The sequence below is a fragment of the Etheostoma spectabile genome, chromosome 12, assembly GCF_008692095.1.
Source record: "Etheostoma spectabile isolate EspeVRDwgs_2016 chromosome 12, UIUC_Espe_1.0, whole genome shotgun sequence".
NCBI classification, from domain to species: Eukaryota; Metazoa; Chordata; class Actinopteri; order Perciformes; family Percidae; genus Etheostoma; species Etheostoma spectabile.
In genome coordinates this window covers 17,251,598-17,276,230 of record NC_045744.1, presented here as the reverse complement: position 1 = coordinate 17,276,230, position 24,633 = coordinate 17,251,598, and the positions used below count along the sequence as shown (strand labels likewise).

At 41.2% G+C, this 24,633-nt stretch overlaps 2 protein-coding genes across 2 annotated transcripts; one reads left to right on the top strand and one right to left on the bottom strand.

Moving 5' to 3' along the window:
• Positions 1-1,724: 1,724 nt before the first annotated feature.
• si:ch211-252f13.5 (uncharacterized) lies at positions 1,725-6,805 on the bottom strand. The gene is made up of 6 exons (XM_032530883.1): positions 5,951-6,805; positions 5,617-5,821; positions 5,089-5,259; positions 4,483-4,635; positions 3,769-3,835; positions 1,725-3,582 (listed from the first exon to the last, which is right to left on the bottom strand). The coding sequence occupies exons 2-6, from the start codon at positions 5,635-5,637 to the stop codon at positions 2,003-2,005; spliced, it is 1,992 nt and encodes a 663-aa protein (XP_032386774.1). The 5' UTR covers positions 5,638-5,821; positions 5,951-6,805; the 3' UTR covers positions 1,725-2,002.
• A 1,642-nt stretch (positions 6,806-8,447) lies between these two features.
• Positions 8,448-24,507, top strand: LOC116698762 (amyloid beta A4 precursor protein-binding family B member 1-interacting protein). The gene is made up of 13 exons (XM_032530894.1): positions 8,448-8,566; positions 12,620-12,679; positions 15,273-15,360; positions 16,039-16,256; positions 16,352-16,423; positions 16,509-16,668; positions 16,783-16,904; positions 16,997-17,071; positions 18,539-18,682; positions 20,385-20,495; positions 22,265-22,363; positions 22,526-22,610; positions 23,475-24,507. The coding sequence occupies exons 2-13, from the start codon at positions 12,620-12,622 to the stop codon at positions 23,648-23,650; spliced, it is 1,410 nt and encodes a 469-aa protein (XP_032386785.1). The 5' UTR covers positions 8,448-8,566; the 3' UTR covers positions 23,651-24,507.
• Positions 24,508-24,633: the final 126 nt, after the last annotated feature.

Genomic DNA, 24,633 nt, shown 5'->3' with positions numbered 1-24,633 from the left:
ATTGAAAACATCTGGCAGCTTCTGCCAAGCTGTTTCTAACTACAGCACATAGGAATAAATTCATGGATTAGTACATGCAAGATTATCAGCCACTATGGGAGATTCGGGATGAAACAAGGGCATCCCTGTCATTACAAAAAACACAGAGACAATTTGTGATATACAACGTGATATAATTTGTTGTGATCCTGATACACCTTAAAATACATAAGAAAAAAGCAAAGGTTTTTCCAAATATTCTTGCAATTGTCGACAAGCTGTGAATACTAAATAGTTGCAACTACTAAAACACAGTCATAACTAGCAGCTATAATTACTACTTTAAATGCTAATGCTAAAACATGCTAATAGTAGTACATAGTACATGTTGTAGTAAATGTAACGTTAGCACAAGTAGTCATACAGTCAGACGACTAACTTAGGAAAGTCAGTTACACAGCAATATCTCTAGCGAAAACATGTAAACGTTTTGCTAACACTAGCTGAAATTAGCTACCATACAGTAAGCTGATGGGGCGGCTGTGGCTCAGTGGTAGAGCGGTTGCCTGCCAATTGGAAGGTTGGTGGTTCGATCCCCCGCCTCTGCAGTCATTGTCGAAGTGTCCTTGGGCAAGACACTGAACCCCGAGTTGACCCCGGTGCTGCGCATCGGAGTGTGACTGTGTGTGAGTGTTTATCTGATGAGCAGGTGGCACCTTGTACGGCAGCCTCGGCCACAGTGTATGAATGTGTGTGAATGTTTCCTGTAGATGTAAAAGCGCTTTGAGCAGTTGTTAAGACTGGAAAAGCGCTATATAAATACAGCACATTTACATTACATTTACATAGCAGAAATGTAAAGGTAAAACCTCTACAGTGTTTAAAAATGAGAAAGGTTGTGTTGTATTGCTTTAAAATGCTAGTTGTTGAAGATGAGAATATATATATATATGAAATTATCTTTCAAAATGTTGCAAGCTGAGGACTGCTCAGCGGCAGCAGCAAAAAATCCAGCAAAACAATATTAATTTTATTGGATTTAATATAAAACATCAAATTTACACTTTATTACAGTTTAGGTTGAGTAAACAGTAAACAGTGACTATATTTTAAGGTGTTAAAGATTAAGATTGTCAACTAGGCCTTAGTGAGACTTGCTTTAATTCCATATTATGAAGAAAGTGGTCATTAAACAAGGCATGCAGTGGCTATTCATATTAGAAAATGGCGGCTAACATGAAACACATGCTCTTAAAAAACACTCTTGAATGAAACCAGCCGTAATCCGCTTTTGGTGACAGCAGTAGATGCTGTAGTCACAGTGGGAATGAGCTGAAGGTCCTTTGGCGTCAACAGAGTAACTGAATTACATAAATAAAAGACACAACTACTGCACATGGAATTTCTGAACACAGTAAAAGCAGAAAACTTAAGCGTGAGAAATTAGTTTACATCTACTTCTGTTGAAATTATTACACTACACAAAACACATGAGGGTACATTTTCTTTTAAATAAAAGCCATGTTTGAGTTTTTCTCAGCGTAAAATATATATTTAAAGAAAAAAGTCAAATTAGCTGTAGGCTACTCACTATAAAGTCAAGAAGCTTAAAGGAATAGTTTAAAGTTGGGCAAATATGCTTATTTTCTAGCTGTTCCCTCTAAGCTAAGCTAACATTTTTCTGGCTGTAGCTTTATATTTAACTAACCTGATTTGATCTCATAAAAATACGTGAAATTACCACGTATTACAATTACATGCCAGGCACCACGGAAACCATTTAGGTTTGGGAAACAAAACTACTTGGATAGATTTAGGAAAAGATCATGCGTATGAAATACATGCCAAATTTGACTTAAATTAAATTAACTTGCAACAAGAAACAAAATGAGCATCTTTCCCAAAATGTCTAACTATTCCTGTAAAATCAAACCAATAAAACTAGATCATCATATAAATGCCTTAATATCTGGTCTACTGAGCTGGAAACCATGTAAAAACAACATGTTTTGTCTGTCTTATGTTATGCTGCCACCCATAGGATTGACACTCCACTTCCTGTTAGGTAGCTGATTTGATTGACTCGCCCACGTACACAATCCAGTGTGAAGAACACTGCCGTGCCGTTACTAACCTGGAAGGATGCCCGCAGGCTAACACTGGCCCAATGGCTTCCCTCGGGCATCTGACCACCCACCTGCTGGGCCAGAGGGACGGGTCGCGCTCCCTCTGCCTCCCGTCCTCCAACTGACCCTTCTGGATCACTTCGCCTTAGAAGAGTCACCTTGACCAAGTTGCAGGAGTGAATGAGTTTGAGATCCAGAGCCACACTGGCTGTGCCCCTCTCCCTAAACACAAAATCTTGTCTCTGATCTGTGGATCCCTTCCCCAGCAGCCCCAATTGGGTGACCTGAGCGCTTGTCTGGCGGAAGAACAGCGGCTTGTTTCGAACTGCTCCTAAGGGTAGGCCGATGTGAGACACGGAGGCAGAAAGAGAGGAAGACAGAGCAGCAGGGACCCAAACCAAGCTGAGAATACTGATGCCTGTCTCGTCGCCGAAGAAACGCACGTTGCACTGAGCAGGAGAGAGGATCTCAAAGCCCAGTGTGTCCCCAGAGTCTACTTTAGCCACTCCAGACAGAGATAAGGATGTGTCTCGATAGTGGACGCCTGGTTTGAAGGTACGGCACAGCTCCATGCCGGTTCCATTACGGTTAAGGTACGCCAACAGTTGGAAGCCCTCACTCACACACGCCTGGCCCATGGAGTACAGCGCCTGCTGAAATACAAAGCGCACGGTGCCACTTTCTGCAAAACGGATCCCACGGCCATCGTGAGTCAGCCCGACCACGTAAGGGTCAGAGGTGGAGGTGGTGCGGAACACCGGCCGATAGTTTGTATGGTAGTGTGCGGACACCATGGCCTGTGCTGTCATGGCAACAGCCCCGGTGTCATGTGAGAGCCAGAGGAGACTGAGCGGAGCTGCTGAAGGGTCGTACAGCTGCAGACCTTCGTTGCTTTGGTTACAGTGGTGGCTGGCGCTCCGGAGGAAGAGGGAGATCATCTGACCCGGGGCGACCTCTGCTACTCCGCTGATGCTGACGCTCTGCAGCGACCTTCCCTCACGCTGCTCAACCCTAAAGCCACTAAGGTCGCGACCCTCAGAGCCATCTGTGTTGTTCATACGCAGACACAACTGGATGAAGCTTCGACAGCCGTGGCTCACAGAAAGATTCTCATCCAGCCAGACGAGACCATGCTGCCTAAGCACCAGGCGCCCATCCTCAGCCGACAGCAGTCCTGCGTCACCTCTTCCCTGGATCTGAAGCTGCACGCTAGGGAAGGCGTGAGCCAGGACGTGGCCTTTTGCGCCAGGTAGCCTCACATCTCCATTCCAGGACAGAGAAAGGGCGCTGTAGCCAGCAGCAGCAGCAGGGCCAGAGCAGATGGTGTCTGTGGTGAAGGTACAAGGTGAAGTCACGGGCTCTCCATCACACTCATTACAGGCCTGACACTCATCCATGTCCGAGTTGTAGAAGTAGGCGTGGCCGCACATTCCTGAGCTGGCTTCTCGCTCTGTCATGCCCTGGCACCTGAATCCACCTGGCGATAGAAAACCAAAAGCTGAAAGTTCAAAACTTGTTTAAGAGAGCACTTAAAGCATTGTCTCTAATTAAAAACAATCTGTTTGTAGTTCAACAAATGGAAGAGAAGGAAAATGTGGGAACGTTTAAGAGACATTACAGTTGTAATCAAATATTGACAAATGTTCTCAGTAATTCATGTTACCTGGAGTATTGAGACACTTCTGTCGATCCCCACACAGATCAGCTATCTCAAGGCATTCATCTCTGTCCTGTAATGACAAATAAATTAACATTTTGATTCCATTTCAAGTCAGCTATAATTAATGTTTAGTCACTTGTAAACCCACAGAAAGTTGCCCCACTTTGCATCTTTCAGATCATTGTTTTGGTTTTGCAACCACAACTTTATTGTTTTGGTTCACTCTCACCCGCCTTTTAACTTAAGATTTGGCAGAAATCCAAATTCCTTCAAAGTACCAGTCACATTGGAACTTGTTTGCAGTGTGAGGTTTCCTGGAAACAGTTTTACAGTCATTTTTAGAATGGTGGCCTATTAGAAAAATCCTTTCTTGGACGCAGGGGGGGATTTTTTTCCGTTGCAATACCTCTAGTGGCCACTGGACAAAACTGGCTGCAAGGCGCAGCCCATTTCCTGGGGTCCTGTAGGATGCCCCTCAGGTAGATACAAAATACAAAGGATCCTCTAGGTTGCCCTTAAAGTTAAGAAAGTATGATGCAGTGCCATGTAGGCTGCCCTACATGCTAGAAAACTGTGTGCCCCTGTCCCTCAGACAACCTGATTCCACTGACACCAACACAAGCTTTGTTTTGTCTCCCTTTAAGCTAGTTTTTTCGTAATGTATGAGTCCCGTTTGTGTCCACAAGTTCAACTGTCAAACTTTATGATGGTGCTAACCTGGCAGATTCTGTCTGCATGGACTGAACACTGTGCAACCAGGAAGAAGCCAGCAGGACAGATGGTACATTTCTCACAGCGAGGAGAACCACTGCTGAAGCCACAGTATTCATCAGAACCGCAGTTCCCACAGGCCAACACGGAGCGACCCACCTGACGTCATTAAACACATCATTGAACATCACAGGCAGTCCACATTATAAAGAAAGTTATGTAGAGTAGCTAATCAGATTAGTTTATTTACGTTTCCAATCCATTTAACATATGCTAGTGAAAGTAGGATTTGACAAAGTTTATGACTTACTTAATTACTCAATATTATTCTATGGCGCAGTGCATGCCTTTGCAGCAGATCATCAACTGATATAATAATTTGAAAAAGAAAAACATTCACATATTCTTGCAAAGTGGTGGCTGACATGAAAATAAAGCCAATTCTGTACATTCCTTTAGTTACAAATTACTATTATCGCTTTGCCTTTACTTACAAATTAGGTCTCTAAGGATGGAAACATCTGGAATCATTGACTGTCAGCTATTGTTTTTCATACACTATATTTCAACACCCTTGCACACCCTTTATTCCTGATTCAACTTGCAGCTCACCTCCATCACGCTGGCCTCCATGTCCACCTTGTGCAGAGAGAGAGCCTGCTGTGCTTGGTGGGCTCTAACCTGCCCACTCATGGTTTCCATGTGACTGTCCAGCTCTCCCTGGAGGTTTTGGAAAGATGTGTGTTTGATGCTGTCCATCATTATGTTATACTGGACTTTAACCTGAAGAAAATGAAATACAAAATGATAGAATTTCAGTGTGATCACGGTAAAAATCATCATGACTTATAATATGAACATACAAATTACATGAAGAAATGTGTGACTAGTCTATGCAGGCCCTATTGGTCTGTTCCGTGCATGGTGGTCCTAATTTCAACTGGTTTGTGGTGCAGAACATTCTCCTTCTTTGATCCCCATATGGAAAATATTGACCACAGGGAGGTGAGCAGTCAGTATCATCTAACAAAATAAAACTTCTGTAGGTGTTTTTTTTATCCACCTCATCTAAATAAATGTTTGGTGCTTTTCTAATCACTACCCACTACTTTTCCCTCATCATCAATCAAACAGTCTTACTTGCTCCATCTGGTCATGCATTCTCCTCTGCTGCTCCAGTATTTCTCTCTGCTGGTTGACCAGCGTCCCCTGTTGCTCACTGAGAAGCCTCTGCAGCACCCTGACCTCATCCTGCTGGCCCCTGAGGGCCTCAACCAGCTTCTCCTGGCTCTTAGACAGCTGCAGCTGCAGCACCAGAGCGTCTCTGATGGAAGCTCATTGGTCCCTGTGGCAAAGAAAGAAAAAACTATTACATAGCAATTTAAGTGAATATTATTTTCTCACTTAGAAGGCATGCAGTTCAAATGATCTGTCCTTCTATTTTGTGGATAATCACTCACAGACTGACACTGACCTGGTTTCATGTCACATGTCAGCTGTATCCATGCACCACGTTCCGACCCAAAGTCTGGAAGCTCATCCAGAAATTGCGCTGCTCTGTCTGTCACATGAACCGGCGAGTGTCCTCTCCCATCGTCTCCTCCATGCGGACCGCAGCCGTCTCCGACGCAAGGCTTGGGCTTTTGGCGCATCCGGAGGGGAAGTTTACATCCAATCCCTTTACACTCCCGTGTTCCACTGTCATCACTAGTCGTGCGTTGAGAGACAGTGGTCGGACAGGTCCCACCGGCGCAGCCAGGATGGAACACCTCCGCCGTGATGGTTCTCGGGTTCGTCCTTCTGGTGCCATCCGTTGCCGCTGGTTGCGCAAAGCCTCCTGTTGAGGTTGGAAGTTGGTGTACGGTGCTAACGGCGCGCTCTGGGCTTGGTGATGAGTGAAATGAGCATCCTGTTGGTAACTCGGGTAGACTTGCCCTTGTCTTGATTGTGCAGAGTGATGAAACTGTCGTCGGGACGCAGCTGGCTCTGTGCGCCCCTGGCAGTGCGCTCCGACGCACGGTCTGCTCCAGTCCTGGCCAGAGAAGCACCGCGTCCCCCGGCACATCTCAGCTACGCTCTCAGCTCCACTGAGTAAATATGTTGCACAGAGTAAAAATATGGTAAATTTACGTGCCATGCTGCAATGCTCCAATCCTTCAGTCTTGTAGATGTTTTTTGATCATCTCTCTAAGAGAAAGACTTCCCTAAAATTAGTGATTGCCCATACATGTAAATGCCAATTGATCTTGAACAAGGGATTGCACAGACATTCAGCTTGTCTCCATTGCGCGTACCGCGGTTTCTGCCCCCTTTTGCCCCTTCTGGAGATAGCTACGTCTAGCCCACATGTGGCGCTCACTGCTCCTAATTGGCAACAGGCTTTGCTCCTAGTCTTAAATTAACCCCTAGCTTTCCCGGACATACCACTCCACAGAGTCACTGCATTCCTCTTGAAGCTGTGCATGTGGTAGATATTTGGACTATTCCAATTTTTATTTTTTATTTTCACACTCTGGCAGTTCACTCATGAGCAGTTGTGGATGCATGGTTACCATAACTGTATCAGAAGCTCCAAATGGTCCAGTGGGATTTTAGATTTTAACTTTATTGGGCTTTCACATAATTATATTATTCAAAGGGGAAACAGTGTTTTTTTCCTTTTTCTTGGCCATTCATTTCGATGACAGGATCAGCCCTGTGGGTTTTTAACTAGCCCTGTCAGAATTAAAATCTCTAAAGCTTTATATGGCATCAAAGCTTTGATCCCTTCTGTAGTACCAGATTAGGGTGCAGTGGTAGGACTCTGGGATATTTTGAAGCTCTCTTGTAAAATGTAAACTTTATTACAGTTTATTGCCTGTCGCATTTCCCTTCCCTGACTCCACATGGCTTTGATTAAAGCTTTAATCCAAATTAGAAACACTTAAATGTTTCCCCTCTTCTCATTTTCAGGGCAAAATAGAACTCACACACAAACACGATGCACAGACTGACTATATGAAGTCTGTGCGTAAATCCTCCACTTCTCAATAGCAGTTTGTAATAAATCATCTGTAAATAAACAGGTTTTCTAGACTATTAAAGGACGCATGTGCACATGTGCAGCAGGTGATAGCAGGGTCGCACTCAGACACGGTTACTAATTTACTTAGGCTAAAGTGAGACCACACATGATCATGAGTATAGCTACTGACCTCAACTCTGTGCTAACAGCCTCAGAAGTTCCATCTCATAGGTCTATTCTTAATGTCTGTTAGCCACACAACAGCAAACTGCACAACTGTTTTCGCACTATGGGACTTCACAGTCTATCGCTGTCTGCACTATTTATAGTTGTGCTATTATCACCAGTGTCTTCTTGCTCAGTCTTCTGCCCCATTAACTTTTTTATCATATTCTACACTGTTGCCAGTAATAGGTACACATATTAGGTACGCTAAAACCAATGCAGTCTCATGCAACAGCCCTGCAATGAATCCTCCCTTCATGAATGTCACAATTTTTTAGTTTTTGTTAAAACTGTTAGAGAGGTGTTGATTCAACTGTATGACCATTTTGTGTTTCTATTATTCAGCCTACCCCATTGATATAAATACTAGAAACACCTTTCAATAGAACACAATACAACAATAACTGCAGCCTCCAAACTGATCACACAGTTAAATCAATTCCCCTGCAGAGCGTCAACAAAGTTGATCTTGTTTTAAAAACAATACTAAATGTAATCTTGTTTCTTTCATCAAACCCTGTAAGTCGTTACTTAGTTACATGCTGCATTACCAACACAGGTGTTTCCAGTTATGCTGATTGATTTTCCCTCGTTAAGGCTAGGCTGGCTCATAGTGGTGCAGTATAGCTTTTTTTTTTAACAACATGGCAATGCAAAGTTCTTTACTATTTAGTAAACTTCACTCTGCTTTACCAGAAATGCAGTTTGATCTACTTCCTGGTTTTACAGGAACTTCAGCTGATATCTGCAGGAGCAGTGCAGGCAAAGTCATGTGTACAAGTGGTTACTTACAGACCGACTCCTCAGCAGTTTAGCACTTACACTTTTTGAGGCTCCCATTTTGTGAAAGAGACAGAAAAGGTAAGAACTTTAAATGATAGTGAATGTTTTTTAAAGACGTTTATTATGGCAACTGTATAGTAAATCAACATAACAAAAATAGGCTAATGTAAAATCTAGAATTATCGTACATCTTTCTCCCTTCTGTTCATCCCTCTAAGAGTTAAATAGTTGAGCAGCTACATCAGCTTTGTTTAGGACAAACACATGTCCTCTCACAGTCAAAAATGGATGGTTGTGCAACTAATTAGAAAACAGTAAGAAGCTCTCAACCACAAGAAAAGACAAAACATGTTGGTTTACAGTCAGCAAGCAAGGCTTTCTGATTCCTTTCATGCATATAAGACTCAATAAATCGCCTTTTGTACTCATGCTTTGGCTAGTCGCCTGTTTGCCTGCCTGTCTGTCTCCTGGCATTTTGTTGATGTGTGAGACCACAGTGGGAGATGGCAGAAACAATCTGACATGCCCGATGAGAGCATGGAATGTGGTTTTGTTATGAATGCATTGATGAGCACATGCCTGGAATCACTGACAAGTAGTAGTAATTAAATAGAAATATCTATGTACAAGAAAGATGTTACGGAAACAGAAGTCTGGATTGGCTTTCACATATGTGAGACAGAAGTCCTGAGAAGCCACAAAGGTAACGTTCACTTTCCTGATTAACACAGTTCACTTTCATATGGAAGCAATACTTAGTTCATTTCCTCTTCTACCTTCATGCAGATAATAGATGGTCTGTTTATCATTTAGCATAAACAGAATGAGACTGAACAGCACAGGCAGGACTGCATGCTGTATCCTATGTGTTTCTGTAAGTGTGTATGCACATTAGGCTGCATGTGCATCTAAACTGTACATACATAGAATCTGTGTGTGAAAAATAAGTGGTACATGGAGCAACAAAGAGCAAAACAGAGACTGTGAATTTATGAACATCACTAACACTACAGATGAGTTACCATACACAGGACAGAATATGCACTTTGCATACCTAAGGCTGCAGCTTTAATGTGTAAAATATGTCAGCGTGAAGTTAAACAAAGCCAAACAAAGGTCTGCTGTGTTAGTCACTTATTTAGACTTAGCCAGATTTTCACTTCTGACAATTGATTCACTCTTCCTCAGCTGACACATCACAATGTATTCCAACGCTGTCTCAGCAAGTACTACGCAAATTTAAAAAATCAACATTTTTACATTAACAATGGATCAGATGACTATTTGTATTCAAAAGGACTCACTTGTAGTGAGGTACTCTGAGAGAATTATCACCCAACTCTGCAGCTTTACTGTTTTAATTCGCTCTCACCGCTCTAAAAGCGATGTTTTCAGCGACAGCAGGCAGCTGTTTTCAGCCTTAAAAGGTCTGCTAAACCCATTGTAAACTACCTGTCCAGCACCAAATACATTTTCACTCCCAACTCTTTGAATTGGTAAGGACTTCTTGGCATTTTAACACTCTGGTTATCCATTTTGCGTCAGTTTTTCAATGTTCTGAGCATGGCAACACAAACTTGGTTAGGTTTTAATATTCAGTACATTATGTCTTACGTAACTTACTGACGGGACGTTAGTTAACTATGATATATTTGTTAAAATAAGCCAACGTTGCCTTTAGGTTTCACACAGTACATGAGCAGTGGTCTCCTGTTTGAAAGTCCAGAGTTTGTTTGACCCATCTATCTATCCGCCCTGACCTCCTCCCTATGCGGAACACAACACTGTTTATACTACGTAGAGGGACATTTACCAGCTAAAGAATCAGACATTTCCCTCAGGAGGTAGTGGATACCGAAACAGAGCTAAAAGGAGAGAACAATCAGACCTACACTCATCAGGTGGCCAGAAACCCTCTAAATGTTTTGGTTGCATGGCCACAACTTCATTGTTTTGGTTCACGCTTACTGGTTTCATAATTGTCGTTGACAACAGCAGGCAACTGTTTTTGCCCAAAAAAAGCTCTGGTAAACACCACTGAAAACTACCCAGCGGCAAACAGCAGGTAAACACATTTAACAACTAGCTGGTGAGCAGTCTGCAGCTAAAGAGCAGCGATTTTCCTCAGGAGTTGATGGAGACCAAACACAGAACTAAAAGAAGAGTGAATATTGGACTTACATTTGCCAGGTGGCCAAAAACACAGTGCCAAAAGAATGCTAATGTTTCCTCATGTCTGCTGGATGTGTATTTAAACTCTTTGCTTACTTTTTCACCATTTCAAGGGAAAGGGTGATAAAATGTCAGTGTTATAACTTGTCTCTGTTGACCCAAAGTGGCCGAACAAATCAGTTAATGCAGCTTTAGCAAGAAGACAAGAAATGAGGATTGGCTTCATTTATTTAGTTGTATTTAGGATCAACAAAATAGATGTTGGAGCCTCTCCCAGCGTTTCTGAGCAGAAGGCAAACTGAACACAAGGTGAATGTGGTTATTGAATTAAAGAATTAAGCAACATGAGAATTTACAGAAAAAACTTAAAACAAAGCATGTACAATTCAAAATGTGTTTTTTCTTCTTTTTTTTTTTTTTTTTTTTTTGCACTAAGGCCAGAGGTGAGACGTTGTTAGCACATAGGGAAACAGACACAGTATGCATGAAGTTCAAACTTTTTTCAGATTGTGTAATCATTATTAGACTGTTGTTATGTTCGCTTCCAGTTATTGAGCTTTTTGTAGGACTGGACCGTGTCCATCTTGTTAATGCTGCTCTATGCATACCACAATAGAAGAGTTATCATTAAGCGTCTAAAAATGTAAAGTAAGAAGTTACCCACCAATACTGCCCCATTTCCTCTGTTTACATTCTCCTCTCCAGTACTGTTTCTTGTTTCTATGCATGCTGCTGTGGCTTTACAACATATATCCATATATGTTGTTATTGATAACCACACACAGCAACGGTCTCAAAGAGTTGGCAAGAAGTAGAGTTCATTTTTCAGTTAGCTTTTTAAGCCGCTCCACATGCGAATTCATTTCTGGCCCCATAGCTGGCAAGGTGCTGCCTCCATATGGACAAACCCAGACGCTGAGTTCCACAAAGTTTTGCTTGATGAAAATCTTTGATCTCAATAAATCCCTTTTTTTCAGAAATGATAAGCTATTGGTGCAAAAAAAAAGGGGTTTAGAACTATAACCCATGATTCACAGATTACTTAGTGATTAGGCACATAACACCTACACAAGACATTTTCAAATGTATCTTAGATTTTTAGTTAATAAAGTGAACTATGATTCTTCATATTAAGATATTTTGCCGTCATCTCACATGATGTCTGTCAGCAAAATGAGATAAAGGAAAAACCAGTTAATATGTTTTAAAGTAACCAGTGAATACGTTTTCAAGTTGAGTTTATGTGACATTATTTCTGAACTGTAGGCTATGTCCTGTAAGTGGAACTTGGACCCAAATGATTCCGAGAAAGTTTTGAATCATGTTCAGTAGGCCATGTTTGCTTTCTCCACCTGTGACATATTTCACAGAGTTAGGTGAATTTAGCACTGTATTCTCCAAACACCTCGCTCCACAGTTTATTGAAGACAAGGTTCATGGGTTTTCTTGATGGTGATTAAAAACGTGCAAATTCACAGCCAGAGCAACATGGGAACCATTTTAACCTGCCACACACGCTGCTTTGTCACTTTGTGGAGAAATGGCAATGGCATTCCACTGCAGTGATCGTGACTTTGAACGTTTTTAGAAATAGAGATCACATTTCTGTTTTTTTTTTCTTTTCTGGGGTTTAAATCTTTTTGCATATTGTTTATCTGTGACAGACATTTCCAAACTGTATATGTGTATAGGCATGCATGTGTCCAAGAGTGTTTGTATCTCCATACCACAAAAATGCCTTTATGCAGGAGTTGCTGGCCTTCCAAAAGAGTTTGTATTCCAAATTTTCAGCTTGCAGCACGAGAAACTATTCAAGAACTGGTGCTGTTAGAAACTGAATTTAAACTGAACTGAAAATATTCAACGTTTTTCAGTTCTGCTGTAGTCTCCTATAATCTACTTTCTATGTTGTGTTTGACTTCTGCACTGCTGCTAAAACGCTTTGTTCTACCTTCTCAGATGGACGACATAGATGCCATGTTCAGTCACCTGCTTGGAGAGATTGATCATCTCTCTCAGGTGAGTTGTACAGCAGCGCTGTGAGCGCAAGGCTAATGTCAATGGGATTACATGCTCACAGCAGCAATGCTAACACGCTAATGTTTAGTAGGTACAATATTTACCAGATTTGCCATTGTAGTTTGGCCTAGCAACAACTGCTAGATATGAGACATGAGTGAGTGTGTGTATGTGTGTGTTATGCATCATTGTGACTTCACACCACACCAGACAGAATGTGTAGGTGCCCCTGAATCACATGATTTATAGTCTATATCAACATTTCATTTCCGGAAATGTTCAGGTGCCGGATGTTTCACATTTCGGCAGATTGTCTGTCACCTTCCGCTTTCTTTGTGTTGGCTTTCTAAACTCCAATTACATTTCTGAGGACTATGGTTAACTGCTCCTCAAATCTCAGCTGCGTAAATCTAAACAGCTAGCTAGACTATCTGTCCAATCTGAGTTTTCAGTTGCACAACTAAAACAACCTAGGAACGTACACATGTTCCACCAAAACAAGTACCTTCCCAAGGCTGTTTTGCAACGGTATCGTTGCTACAACTGGCGCTTTGCACCGCCCAAGACGATTGTGATGGCTTCAAAGAAATGCCAATAAACCAGAGCACGTTTTCTTCCCAGACCCTCTTTTGCAGCGCTTCGGAGGAGGGTCTGGCAATGCAAGAGTAAATGATGTATCACACTTGATACCGACATAAAGAAAGAATTAGCCTAGATGCAGGCTTCAGTTAAGAAGACTATAAAGTACAGCTGAGGCCAAAAGGAATGTCATTTGTTTTTGGTGGATTGTTAGTAAGAAGCCTGATGATAGCTCTATGAAAATGTAACAAGATCACCAAAGTAATTACAATTTACCCTAATGTATGTTTATACATACATTAGGATATGTATAAGCACATTAAGATGAGATAATTCACTCAAAATCACAACTATTGAGCTTTTGTATTGTGCTTATGGAAAATCAAGGGATGGTCAGTCTTTAGGATTCATCCTCTGTGAGCAATGAATGTCTGCATGAAATTGAATAGCAATCCAGTCATCCAACAGTTGTTGAGATATTTCAATCTAGGCTGAACTGGTGGACCATCCACTCGCCATTGCCGTGCTTATCTGACCACACATCCCATTATGCATTAAAGTTCATCTGGGATTGTGAGAAGAAACATTGTGATAGCAAACAATCTTTGGTTGCATTCTTTTTCAAAACAGGGTCAGATGAGCTGAGACTCGTGTCTGGTTGACTGTTCCCATCAGAGATTTTAAAGTAAGAACAGGTTACAAGAAGTGAACCAGACAAATCACTTGATGTTTACCTCACTAAACTGGATATTATCTGATTATACATGGCAGTCTTTGTTTTGAAACTGAAGCATCGGACAGAAAAAGCTAGGCAACGCTGAGATGTGAAGTCATTGCATCTGTATTGGACCGTGGGTGATCACTGCAGATTCCTTTAAGCACACATAAGCTGCTCATCATATAACTGTGGCTGTCCAAGAAAAACATTACATACTTCTAACTGATGCAACCTCAGCCTAAGGCTCAATTTGATCTTGCCCATTTTTAAATCTCTTTACGCAAGCTAAATGAGCGCAGCCCTGAGAATGGGATCAATCTGGAACACCAGTACCAGAAAAAAAGCCTCTATATGTCACCTTGGCAGGCGTCCCTTTAGGAAAGCCATCACAGTGACAAACCCCACTCCACAGACAATTACAGCGTTAGCAAGAAAAGCATTCTGATTAAAGCATTGATCCTATCAGAGTCTGAGATACAAAAGGATTTAAAGTGATTCCACTCATTGCCTTAATTGGGTCCATTCTCTGTTCTCCTGCCTTAAAGCCAGAAAACAAAAAAGGGGTGTTTTTTCATCCCTGACTTAAGGAGCTTGGAGGTGTCATTTAAGCAGCAGCTCCAGCATGACGACATGTGTTTTCAGACAGAGTCATCAGGGTTAACCTGCATGCTTGCGGGAATCGTTTTGTGTACAGGTTGGCAGTCTGTCCAGCTTGTTTATAGAATAGGATTGAGCCTGTAGAGACGTGTGTTAATAATTAATATTCAGTACATGCAGTCTGTATATCAGTCATTTTCCTTGTGCTCTTCAAGTTAACAGGGACACTGATTCACCAGAGTCTGCACCGGATGTACAGCTTGTTCCCATCAGTTTTGACAAATTAGTTTTTTTTTAATGATGTGTGATTTATTAATTGTCTTTGCAGAAGCTAAGTGCAATATGTTCTCCATGTATAGTACAGCTTGAAAACAGAGCATGAAAAAGTGGAGGGAAACAATCGCTGATAAATAACAGACTTGTGTAACATATTTAAACAACAGTTTAGAGCAGTTCAAGGAGTCATGTGGCCACTTTGATTTTTGGGCGTCTCTTTTATTACAAGTGTTATCTGAAACAAAAAGGTTTCTGTCAAAGGACATTGATTCTGTGTGAAATGTGTGTTTAAATATCCAATGAAAATGTATGAAAATATTTCACAATATTCAACTGTCATTTATGGGCGTGGGCCAGACAGTGGGATCCCGGTGCTGTCAAGATTGCTGTGAGTTAATTTACCATCTCACTGCTTCATTGCAGAGTTTAATGCCTGCAGCGGACGCCGCAGAAGTAGACCCTGACTCGCAGGCAGAGGGAACCTTCTCCATTGGCTTCACAGACCTAAATGGTAAAGTGCCAGTTCAGATGATGACGCTCTCATTCAAAGCAGTAGATAAAGCTTCAATTTCTAGATAAGCGATGTTACACAACCAAGAGTCACACTGCCCTGAAAGTGTGATGTAGAAAGATGCAAGTAGGGAAAAATGTGAGGCAGCCTTTTTGAGAGATAAAGTTTCTGTTGGGAGACGGGGAGTGACTGTTTCTTCTTGCGCCAGATGGTCATGCCAACCTCTAGAAAGCAGGAGGGATAAAAACGGAGATATGTCAGTTTGGGAAAAGAAGAATAAGTGGTGTTGTTGTGACATAAAAAGAAAAGGCATAAATACGGATTTCAAGTGGTTAGGAATATGAGTAAATTAGCTAAATAGACTCTACAATTATGAGGAAAAAACGGAAGCGCCTACAAACCAAGCTAGTCTCTTTCTTCAATAAAAGTGAAATCTAGCTTTGATTCAATACAAAGTCAGAAGGTTGTGTCAAAGGAATAGTTTGACATTTGGGGAACTTACGCCCTTTTTTGCCTAGAGTAAGAAGCTCGATACCACTCATGTTTGTCCGTAAAAATGAAGCTACAGCCAGGAGCTGGTCAACTTAGATTAGCATAAAGACTGGAAACAGGGAGAAAACATTGAGCCTGGACCGGCACTAAACTTTAGGCCCCAACCACACCCTCATCTCCTTACAGAGTCTCTTAATGAACTGGAGGACCACGACCTGGATGCTTTAGTGGCGGGTCTCGGATCAAAATCAACCCCCTCAGAAGAAAGACTCCTCACAGATCAACAGACCAGCAGCCGTACAGAAAATCAAATAGCAGCGTCAGCCATGACTCAGGAACCTGAACCAGCAGCTGCTAGTCCTCCGCAATTAAACTCTGCTGAATCCTCTGGAGGGCTGCAGATGGTAACCTAGAATCTGTCACTGAACATAAAAATCAAGTTGTGATTTTGTGAAAGATTTACAGTACATGTGCTTACTTCCTCTCATCATGCATCCAGAGCAAACTCCAGACAAAGGCAGACAAAATCAAACTGGCTCTGGAGAAGCTGAGAGAAGCCAAAGTGAGGAAGGTAAAACCAGCAGGTTGTTGTGTGTGTGTTTCTTCACCCTGCAGTCACGCAGATAAAGTTGAACCAAACTTGCTGCCTCTCCCAGTTGATAGTAAAGGTGCTGATGAGTGACGGCAGCTCCAAGACACTGATGGTGGATGAGAGACAGACGGTCCGAGAGGTTCTGGACCAGCTTTTTGAGAAGACTCACTGTGACTGCAGCATCGACTGGAGCCTGTGTGAGACCAACCCTGAGCTGCAGATTGGTGAGCTGAACACGCACACATGCTGCACATGAAGGCAATAAAGCACATGCCGAAGAAAAAAAATCCATCACAGAGACAGAAGACATTGGTGCAAATGTTTTCTCATCATTTCAGAAAGAGGCTTTGAGGACCATGAACACCTAGTGGAGCCCCTGTCTTTATGGACCCGCCTCAGTGAAAACAAAATCTATTTTCTGTTGCGACCTCAGAAGTATGTGATGTTTACAGAGCCTCAAGTGAGTACGAGCAAGTGTTTCCTTTTAGCCAATGTTTTAATACAGCTGAATGCCTAGTCAATATATTGATCAATGCTTGTCTTACCCTGAAGGAATTTTACATGTGGAAAAAGAAGAAAGAATGTTTGAGTGGGATTAACGAGCAAGCCAAACAGGTCTTACTCAAGGTAAATTACACCAAAGGTTCTCAATCATTTTTCATCCAAGGACCCTTTACAATATAAAGAATATACTGTGTACCCCCTCATGTGTGTATGTCCCATGGAATAAATTAATTTAGGCTATGTTTCACACTTCTTTAGTCAAAGTTATGTGAAACAAAACAAAAACAATGTATTAGAAAGACATGAAAGTAATAGATTTCTTAGATTAGAAAAATCTATGAATTATTTTAGATTGAATCTTTGTTCACCTATGAAGCCTTTTGTAATATTAATAATAATAAAAATTATTTTAAATCAAAGTGCCACAGACCCCACTTTGAGAGTCACATAGAGATATACAGTACCATGCTCACACCTTCCCATATTACTGTTATAATTAAGTTGTTGTGTGTCGTATCACAAACTGAAAATGGTTGGAATTTTGAGAAATACACATTTTTACATCCTACAAGTGCTGGTCATTGTTGGGCTTAGTATTTTATCAACAATTAATAGCTCCATGGTAAATGGCTATGCTCGGACTGATCTCATGAAATGGGGTATGTATTACACGCCAATTCATATTTGTATGCTTTTTAGTGTCTTTATCAACGCCGTTTGGCCTCTATTGACTTACATAACCTTGCTATAGCGTGTAAATATACGCCATAGCGAGTAGTATGAAAGGGAGAAAATCCACTACGGAGGTTGGTCGGGGTGGTGGATGGGTAAAACAAAGGGCTTTCACCTAGGAGACCGGCGATCGTGTCTCGCGTGTCACGTTTCCTTATAGTCCCACGTGTCACAAATGTCTAAACTCAACCATTGTTTTCTGTTTTTCCTAAAGCCAACCCCGTTCTTCTTTTCCTAAACCTAACCGCGTGTCTCGTTTCTTAAACTCAACCGCCGCTTTCTTCTCACGATAACAAGGCAAGTGGCGATAACACGGCAGGTGTATGTTTACTTCCGCTGTATACAGCATAGACATACAGGCAGAAAGCTCAAAATGCGTACAGATAACACACCACTTGGCTTAAGAAAGTCAGCGGGTATGTTTACGCGACGTCATGATGTCATGTTGCCCTGCTGAACTTCAGTGAGGATGTTGAGTCCTGGATGGCAAAAAGCTTCCTACAGCTAAACCATAATAAAACTATAAGGTCCTAAACTTTGACCCTACAGAGTACTCCAACACCACAAACAATACTGTCTTGTCATGAAATTCCCATGCAATCAATCTCAATATTATCTTTTGATTCTGGTTTGAAATGTGATAATTTGATGAATAAATCAACTCCATTGTCTGTACTAGATTCTTCCATCTTGGATCCCTGTAGAGCACTTTGGAAGCTATTTATTTTTAAATGTGCTCTGTAAATACATTAACTTCCCTTGACTAACTGCATTGTTGTACAAATTAAATTAGGTATTTTTTTATTTTTCTCCATCCTATATTAATGTCAGATTCACATGTAATATTTGGCCCTGCAGGAGCATTTTGGAGGTTCCACTTTGATTGTTCCTGATCTTCAGGGCATGCTGTACCTAAAGGAAGATGGGAAAAAACTTTGGAAGCCTCGTTACTTTGTGCTCAGAGCCTCGGGCATCTACTATGTACCTAAGGGAAAGACAAAGGTATGACAGATCAAACACGAAAACATTCTACAATCAATCATGTTTCATTTTTAAATGCAGGCGTGTTTATGGTGCACTGTCGATACCAATGTTGCTCTAGAGACAAAAGGTAGGTGACAGATTAGATTTAGCTATTTAGAGACCTGTGTGGGCGAAACCTCCTCTCATACACCTGGAGAAGATTGGTAAAATACTCAAGTTATGGTTATGTTTCATGAGGTGATTTTTGGCACCGGGCACAAAATAAAAAAGACAACCCACTTTATTTGCATTTTACTCACTGTCTTAGAGTGGTATCAATCTTCTCATGTAACTCATGGTAATAAAACTGTCAACTGACAAACTATTGCTTGAAGGATACATTTGCACAAATCTATATTCACAATGTCGAAAAATGGTGTCAGGTTTTCAGTGCAGACTATTAACAACTATCCAGTTGAGGAGAACTTTAAAATAAAAACCAGGGGAGTTTGGGAAGCTCATGTGGTAGAGCGCAGGCCCATATATAGAGGTTTACTTCTCAACGCAGCAGCCGTGGGTTCGACTCCAACCTGCTGCCCTTTGTATGTCGTTCACCTTCTCTCTCCCCTATCATGTCTTCAGCTGTCCTGTTAATAAAGACCTAAAATGCCCAAAAATTAATCTTTAATAAAAAACTAGTTAGCAAAGTATGGCAGTAGTGCTTAACCATAGGTACAAGAGACAATTTTCGCTGTGTGAACTGTATGATGGCTTCCATCTGAGCGCTCAAATGTAGCAGAGGCAGAAATGCAAGAGAAGGAGCCGGAGAAATGAAGATGGACAGTGTGAATTGAGGCCTCGCCGCTGTTAAAGAGTAAGATGTTGTTCTGTCACTGAGACAGACGAGAAAAACCTCACCCGTGCAGCCTAACTCCAAAAATCTAGTCATCCAAGGGGGAGAAATATGGTGGGGGGGGGGGGGGGGGGGGGGGACTGTGTAAAGCAGATGTGCAACTCAAAAACATTAGTGCCTCAGGAATCTGAGGCCAGAGAGAAATGGTCGAATTAGACAGAAAAAAAGGTTTTACGGCAGTCTGACGTGGACCTACTTGTAACTACAGTACGACTAGACTTAAGACATAGACACAGAAGCTGCTGTCATATGAAGAGAGAGTAATGGAGCTGTTACCAATCAGGCAGAGGTAGAGAAAAGGTAAGAGATGGAAGAAATAAAGTGAAAAACAGTGTGAGATAAAGTAGAAAAGAACCCTGAGAGAGTACTATAATAATAATAAAAGAAAGAGAAGTCAGAACAGTCAGCCTCAGCAGCCGGGTCACCTCCCCTTCTGCAAAGCTTCCCTTTGTAGTTTCCGGTAAACAGCAGCATCTTTGTCAGTGTGGTTCAATGTGTGAGCATGATGTGTTTCTGCTTAAAGTAAAAAATGGAAGGAATGTAAAAATGCTGCAGAAAGAAAAACAAAGTCTTGAAGGCCTGCATGGAATTGTTTTCTTGAAAGAGTCAGTTTTATTCAATTTGCAATACCTACTTACAGTGAGATTGAGAACATTTATTTCTTATGCACAACGTGCTAAAAAAAGACAAAACAATGGCTCTGCTTTGCACAACACATTTGCAGTATAACTTATTACCATATATGAACACCTATAGTTCAGCAATAACTATGTTCCCCATTATACGATTTCTACCTGTCAGTGTGTTTATGTGCTTTTTTTTCTCAAGTCCTCCAGTGATCTCGCCTGCTTTGTTCACTTCGAAAAAGTCAACATCTACACCACCAACAACTTCAAACAGAAATACAGAGCTCCCACTAACTTCTGCTTCATGCTAAAGGTAAGCGTAATCGTCATTTCCCCAAAAGGGTTATAATGGAGTAGATGAGTGTTAGTAATTGGGAAGATCATCTGAAAATGTTTGTTTCGTAGCACTAGAAGATCCCATTGAATAAGATTTGTTTTCCTTGTACAGTTCTAGCACATAGCATGGTCAGAGTTGGCTCAGTTCTTAGTAACAGCTGTTTGAGATTTCCAAGGGAATATGGAGGATGGTGGGCACCACACATACCGGAAATCCCATGCGGTTTAGATTGTCGATGCATTTGCGAGAGAAGAGAGAGAGAGAGAGAGGAAGAGAGAGAGAGAGAGAGGAGAGAGAGAAAGAGGAGGGAAAAGAGAGCGAGAGAGATGAGAGAGAGAGAGAGAGAGAGAGAGAGAGAGAGAGAGATGAGGAGGGGAGAGAGAGAAGAGAGAAGAGAGAGCAGAGAGAAGAGAGAAGAGAGAGAGAGGAGAGAGATAGAGAGAGAGAGATAGATGACGAGCGGAGAGTGAGGAGAGATGAGAGAGGCCGAGAGGTGGAAAGAGAGATGAATGCCGACGAGAGAGGGGAGAGAGATGAATGAGAGAGAGACAGAGAGGAGAGAGAGAGAGAGGAGAGAGGTAGAGAGAGAGAGAGTAGAGATGAGCGAGAGAGAGAGAAGAGAGAGGCAGGAGAGAGAACGACGAGATAGCATGAACGAAGACTGAGGGTGGTGAGATGGTGTGTGTTTTGAAGTTCCAGAAAGGAGCAGTGTGATCTCTGCACTGCACAGACTTATTCACAGGGGATTCCACGTGGTCGAATTCAACCTAGCTAAGTTTGGGGTTAAAAAGTCCAGAGGATAGCTGAAGGGATCTCATCAAAAAAGATGCCCTGAGCAGGATTTAAAAAACTAATTCCACTAATTAGGAACTTTCATACGTCCTAACTATCATTAAATCAAACATGCATGGGCTGAGTGGAAGGCAATATAAGCAGGACACCCAAAGCATCACACACGCAACAGTAAATCAAGTGTTAAAGTGTAAAAGTGTTCTTTGGGAAAAATTCTAGCTAAGTCATGTTGAGAGGAAGTAAGATGACTGAAGAAAAACCAACTAAGCTCAACTCCTTTTGCCCAATTTGACCTTTGACTACAAAGTGTATTTCTGCCAGCCTCTTGACAGCCAAATGAATATGGCTAGTCATATGTGTGATTTCCAATGTCTGTCTGTTTTAATCTAATTTTATTAATCAACAACCACATTCCCAATGAGAAACAGATTTGGGTCCTGTTTAACAGTTATATGGTCATCCATTGTTTGACCGTACAGTTTGGTATCAGCTGCCCTCTGCTGGCTCTAATGTGTACTACATCATAAACCAGCAGCAGAGATGCAGCATTTGTATTTAAAGGAGCCACTGAGAAAATAACCCTGGTGATGTCATAGGGATGTCATCAGGATTAGCTCATCTCAAGTTTTTGAGACTTAACATTTGTTGGAGAAAGCCTGTGTTACAAACTGGAGTTGTGGCGTTTGGAAGATGTGAGCATTTACCAGGGAGACAGGGTCTACCAAAAAACGCCAATGACTTGCATTATGGGAAATGTAGGATACCAAATTTTTGGAGCTTGACCCATACTACGGACTGAATGTCAGGATATTTCGACCTGTGCTGCATCAGCTTTGACCATTCTTTTTTAAATATGCCTTTCTAAAGTCCTACGACTTTATAGATGTGCAATACTAAATCATGGAAGCGCCCCTTTAACATCACTGTTCTCTCTGCATGTGCTCTATTCCCAGCATCCCTGCATCCAGAAAGAGTCGCACTACATCAAGTTCCTGTGCTGCGACGATGAGCACACACTGTTACTTTGGGTCAACTCCATCAGAATAGCCAAGGTCAGATTCAACAATGTCTGTAACACAAATCACTTCCATGTGAGCAGTTCAATTAGAAATCTATTTTCAATTCAGCTTTAAATTTGGGGGTTTCATGCACAAATGTAGACCTATTATGACTGGCAAAAGACTTAAGCAGGTGTGTCCTCTGTCTGTGTTCAGTATGGGACGGTCCTGTATAAAAACTACCAGGCTGCAATTAAGAGAACCTCCAGTTTACAAACTGTCCACTTCAATGCACACAAAGGTGAGTCAACACATGAGAACAGTACTTAGACATGACTTAGATACATTTGTGAGGAAATAATTAAAGTTAACATCCTAATGGGCCTTAATGTAAAAATGACATTGAGGTTACATGTTTTTAGGAAATGTGTGTGTGTGTGTGTGTGTGTGTAAGGGAAAAAGTGCAACTGTGCTCATTTTAAAATGTGTGTGAGTATGCTTGAGTAGTAAGTAAGTAATCAATGGTGCTCTTTGCAATATGTGTGTAAAATGGATTAGAATATATATATATATATATATATATATATATATATATATATATATATATAAAAAATGAGAGTAGTTGAAGAGACGTTATCTTTTTCTTAATAAATAAACTTTGCATAAAGAAGCTCAAGGTAAAGTTCAGCAAAATTTTTGTGATTCCTATTGTTAGACTGCAGTGACTCTCAAGCGTTGTAAAATGAGGACTATGATCACCCAAAATGCCATCCTCCAAGCACCGATTCAGCCAATGGCAGGCCTCCACAGAATCCCATAAACCTTAAATGAGTTACAGAAAATAGTTAACATTTGAGGTTAGAGCTCTCTGTGGAGGCTGTATAAAATGTCTGTATGTTGTTCGTAACATGTTTAATTTTTACTCGTTTTCCAAAACAGAACTCAACCTAAAAGGTGGTATTTATTCTTAACTCTAAGAATTAAAAACAAAATTGCATAATTAAATTAATAATTAAAAACCGGATGTACTTTTACTTTAAGTGGCTTTATAGCTACTGGCCCGTCAGCTTTGGAACAACAGCAATGGAGAAAACTGTAGGAAAGCAGGAATACCACTATTAAAAACCCACATCCCTGGAGTTAATTCTCATTTGATTGTCTACAGGCAAATATAACAGTCACACCCGTCAGATCAGCCCACAGCCGAGTCCAGCTGCACCCAAAACCACAAATGTTGAAGACTATCCACATGAGCCACCACCTGACTTCATCCCTCTTCCTCCTCCTGGACACACACAAGTTTGGGACACATCTTTGCCTCCTTCAGCTAGTCTGAATTGAGCCAATTTAGCCTCCTGTGTGCACAAGTCAAACCTGGAGCCAATAATATGTTTCAGTAATGCACACACGTAGACCTAGTGTTGCATGCCCATGATGAAAAATAAAAACATTAAAAAGCTTTTTATTTATTACCAAATGAAAAATAATTATTTGTGGTTGAATAATATTTCTGCCAGCTATAGTTTTTTTTTTTTTCACCTGTTCCGGCAGTTTTACGACGCACAAAACACACAGTTTTGTCCATTGTTTCAATGAGCTGTTTATTACAAAAAGACTGTACATAAATGAAATGAACACATCCTATGTACAAACTGAGATAAGACAAATATTGGATTCTGTTCCCATGAACATTAAAGTTACTGATCCCCCCCCCCCCCCGCTTCATTGTTAAGAAAACACACATCAAAGAACGGCGCCTTGACCTGTGATGCCCTGAAATGCTAGACGTTAAGTGGTAAACATTACAAGGTCAGTGGTTTTTCTCATGATTTCTTTATGACAAAAGTATAAATTAATCCTTTACATATAAACTGCTAGCGGGCATTCTTCAGCAATTCCCGACACAAAAACATGTTGAATGCAAAGCTAGAAATACATTAGGTAGAAAAAGTTGTTTTCTCAGAAAAGATTACCTCATGATGGAAAAAATACAATCAAGAATGGGATGTAGTGGCAAATCTTTCACTGTAATGATATTTCGGTTACTTTCATGCTGAATGAATAATGTTCACTTGACTGAGTCATTGACCTTTGCTAGTCTGTGTGAAAACCTGAAAATGTTACCTCTGGATAATAACATAACCCTAATAACATAAGGAAGTCTGTATCCATTTCAAAATAAAAGTTTGTGTTGAATGTCCGTTATTCCCAAAGTACACATGATTAGGTTTGGTTACGTGACTTGTTACAAACATAGATTCTGAGACAAACGTCACCTTCAATGATATTTGACAGCGGCTTTTACTTGCACCAACAATCACTTT

What these genes read in the sequence shown, in the direction of transcription:
- LOC116698762 (XM_032530894.1), top strand. Translation starts at nt 12,620, where the DNA reads ATGGACGACATAGATGCCATGTTCAGTCACCTGCTTGGAGAGATTGAT. An exon ending in TGATGTTTACAGAGCCTCAA is followed by an intron (nt 16,905 to 16,996) that starts GTGAGTACGAGC and finishes CTTACCCTGAAG; the next exon opens with GAATTTTACATGTGGAAAAA. An exon ending in CCAAACAGGTCTTACTCAAG is followed by an intron (nt 17,072 to 18,538) that starts GTAAATTACACC and finishes TTGGCCCTGCAG; the next exon opens with GAGCATTTTGGAGGTTCCAC.
- si:ch211-252f13.5 (XM_032530883.1), bottom strand. Translation starts at nt 5,637, where the DNA reads ATGCATGACCAGATGGAGCAA. An exon ending in ATGCAGACAGAATCTGCCAG is followed by an intron (nt 3,836 to 4,482) that starts GTTAGCACCATC and finishes TTGTCATTACAG; the next exon opens with GACAGAGATGAATGCCTTGA. An exon ending in GAAGTGTCTCAATACTCCAG is followed by an intron (nt 3,583 to 3,768) that starts GTAACATGAATT and finishes TTCTATCGCCAG; the next exon opens with GTGGATTCAGGTGCCAGGGC.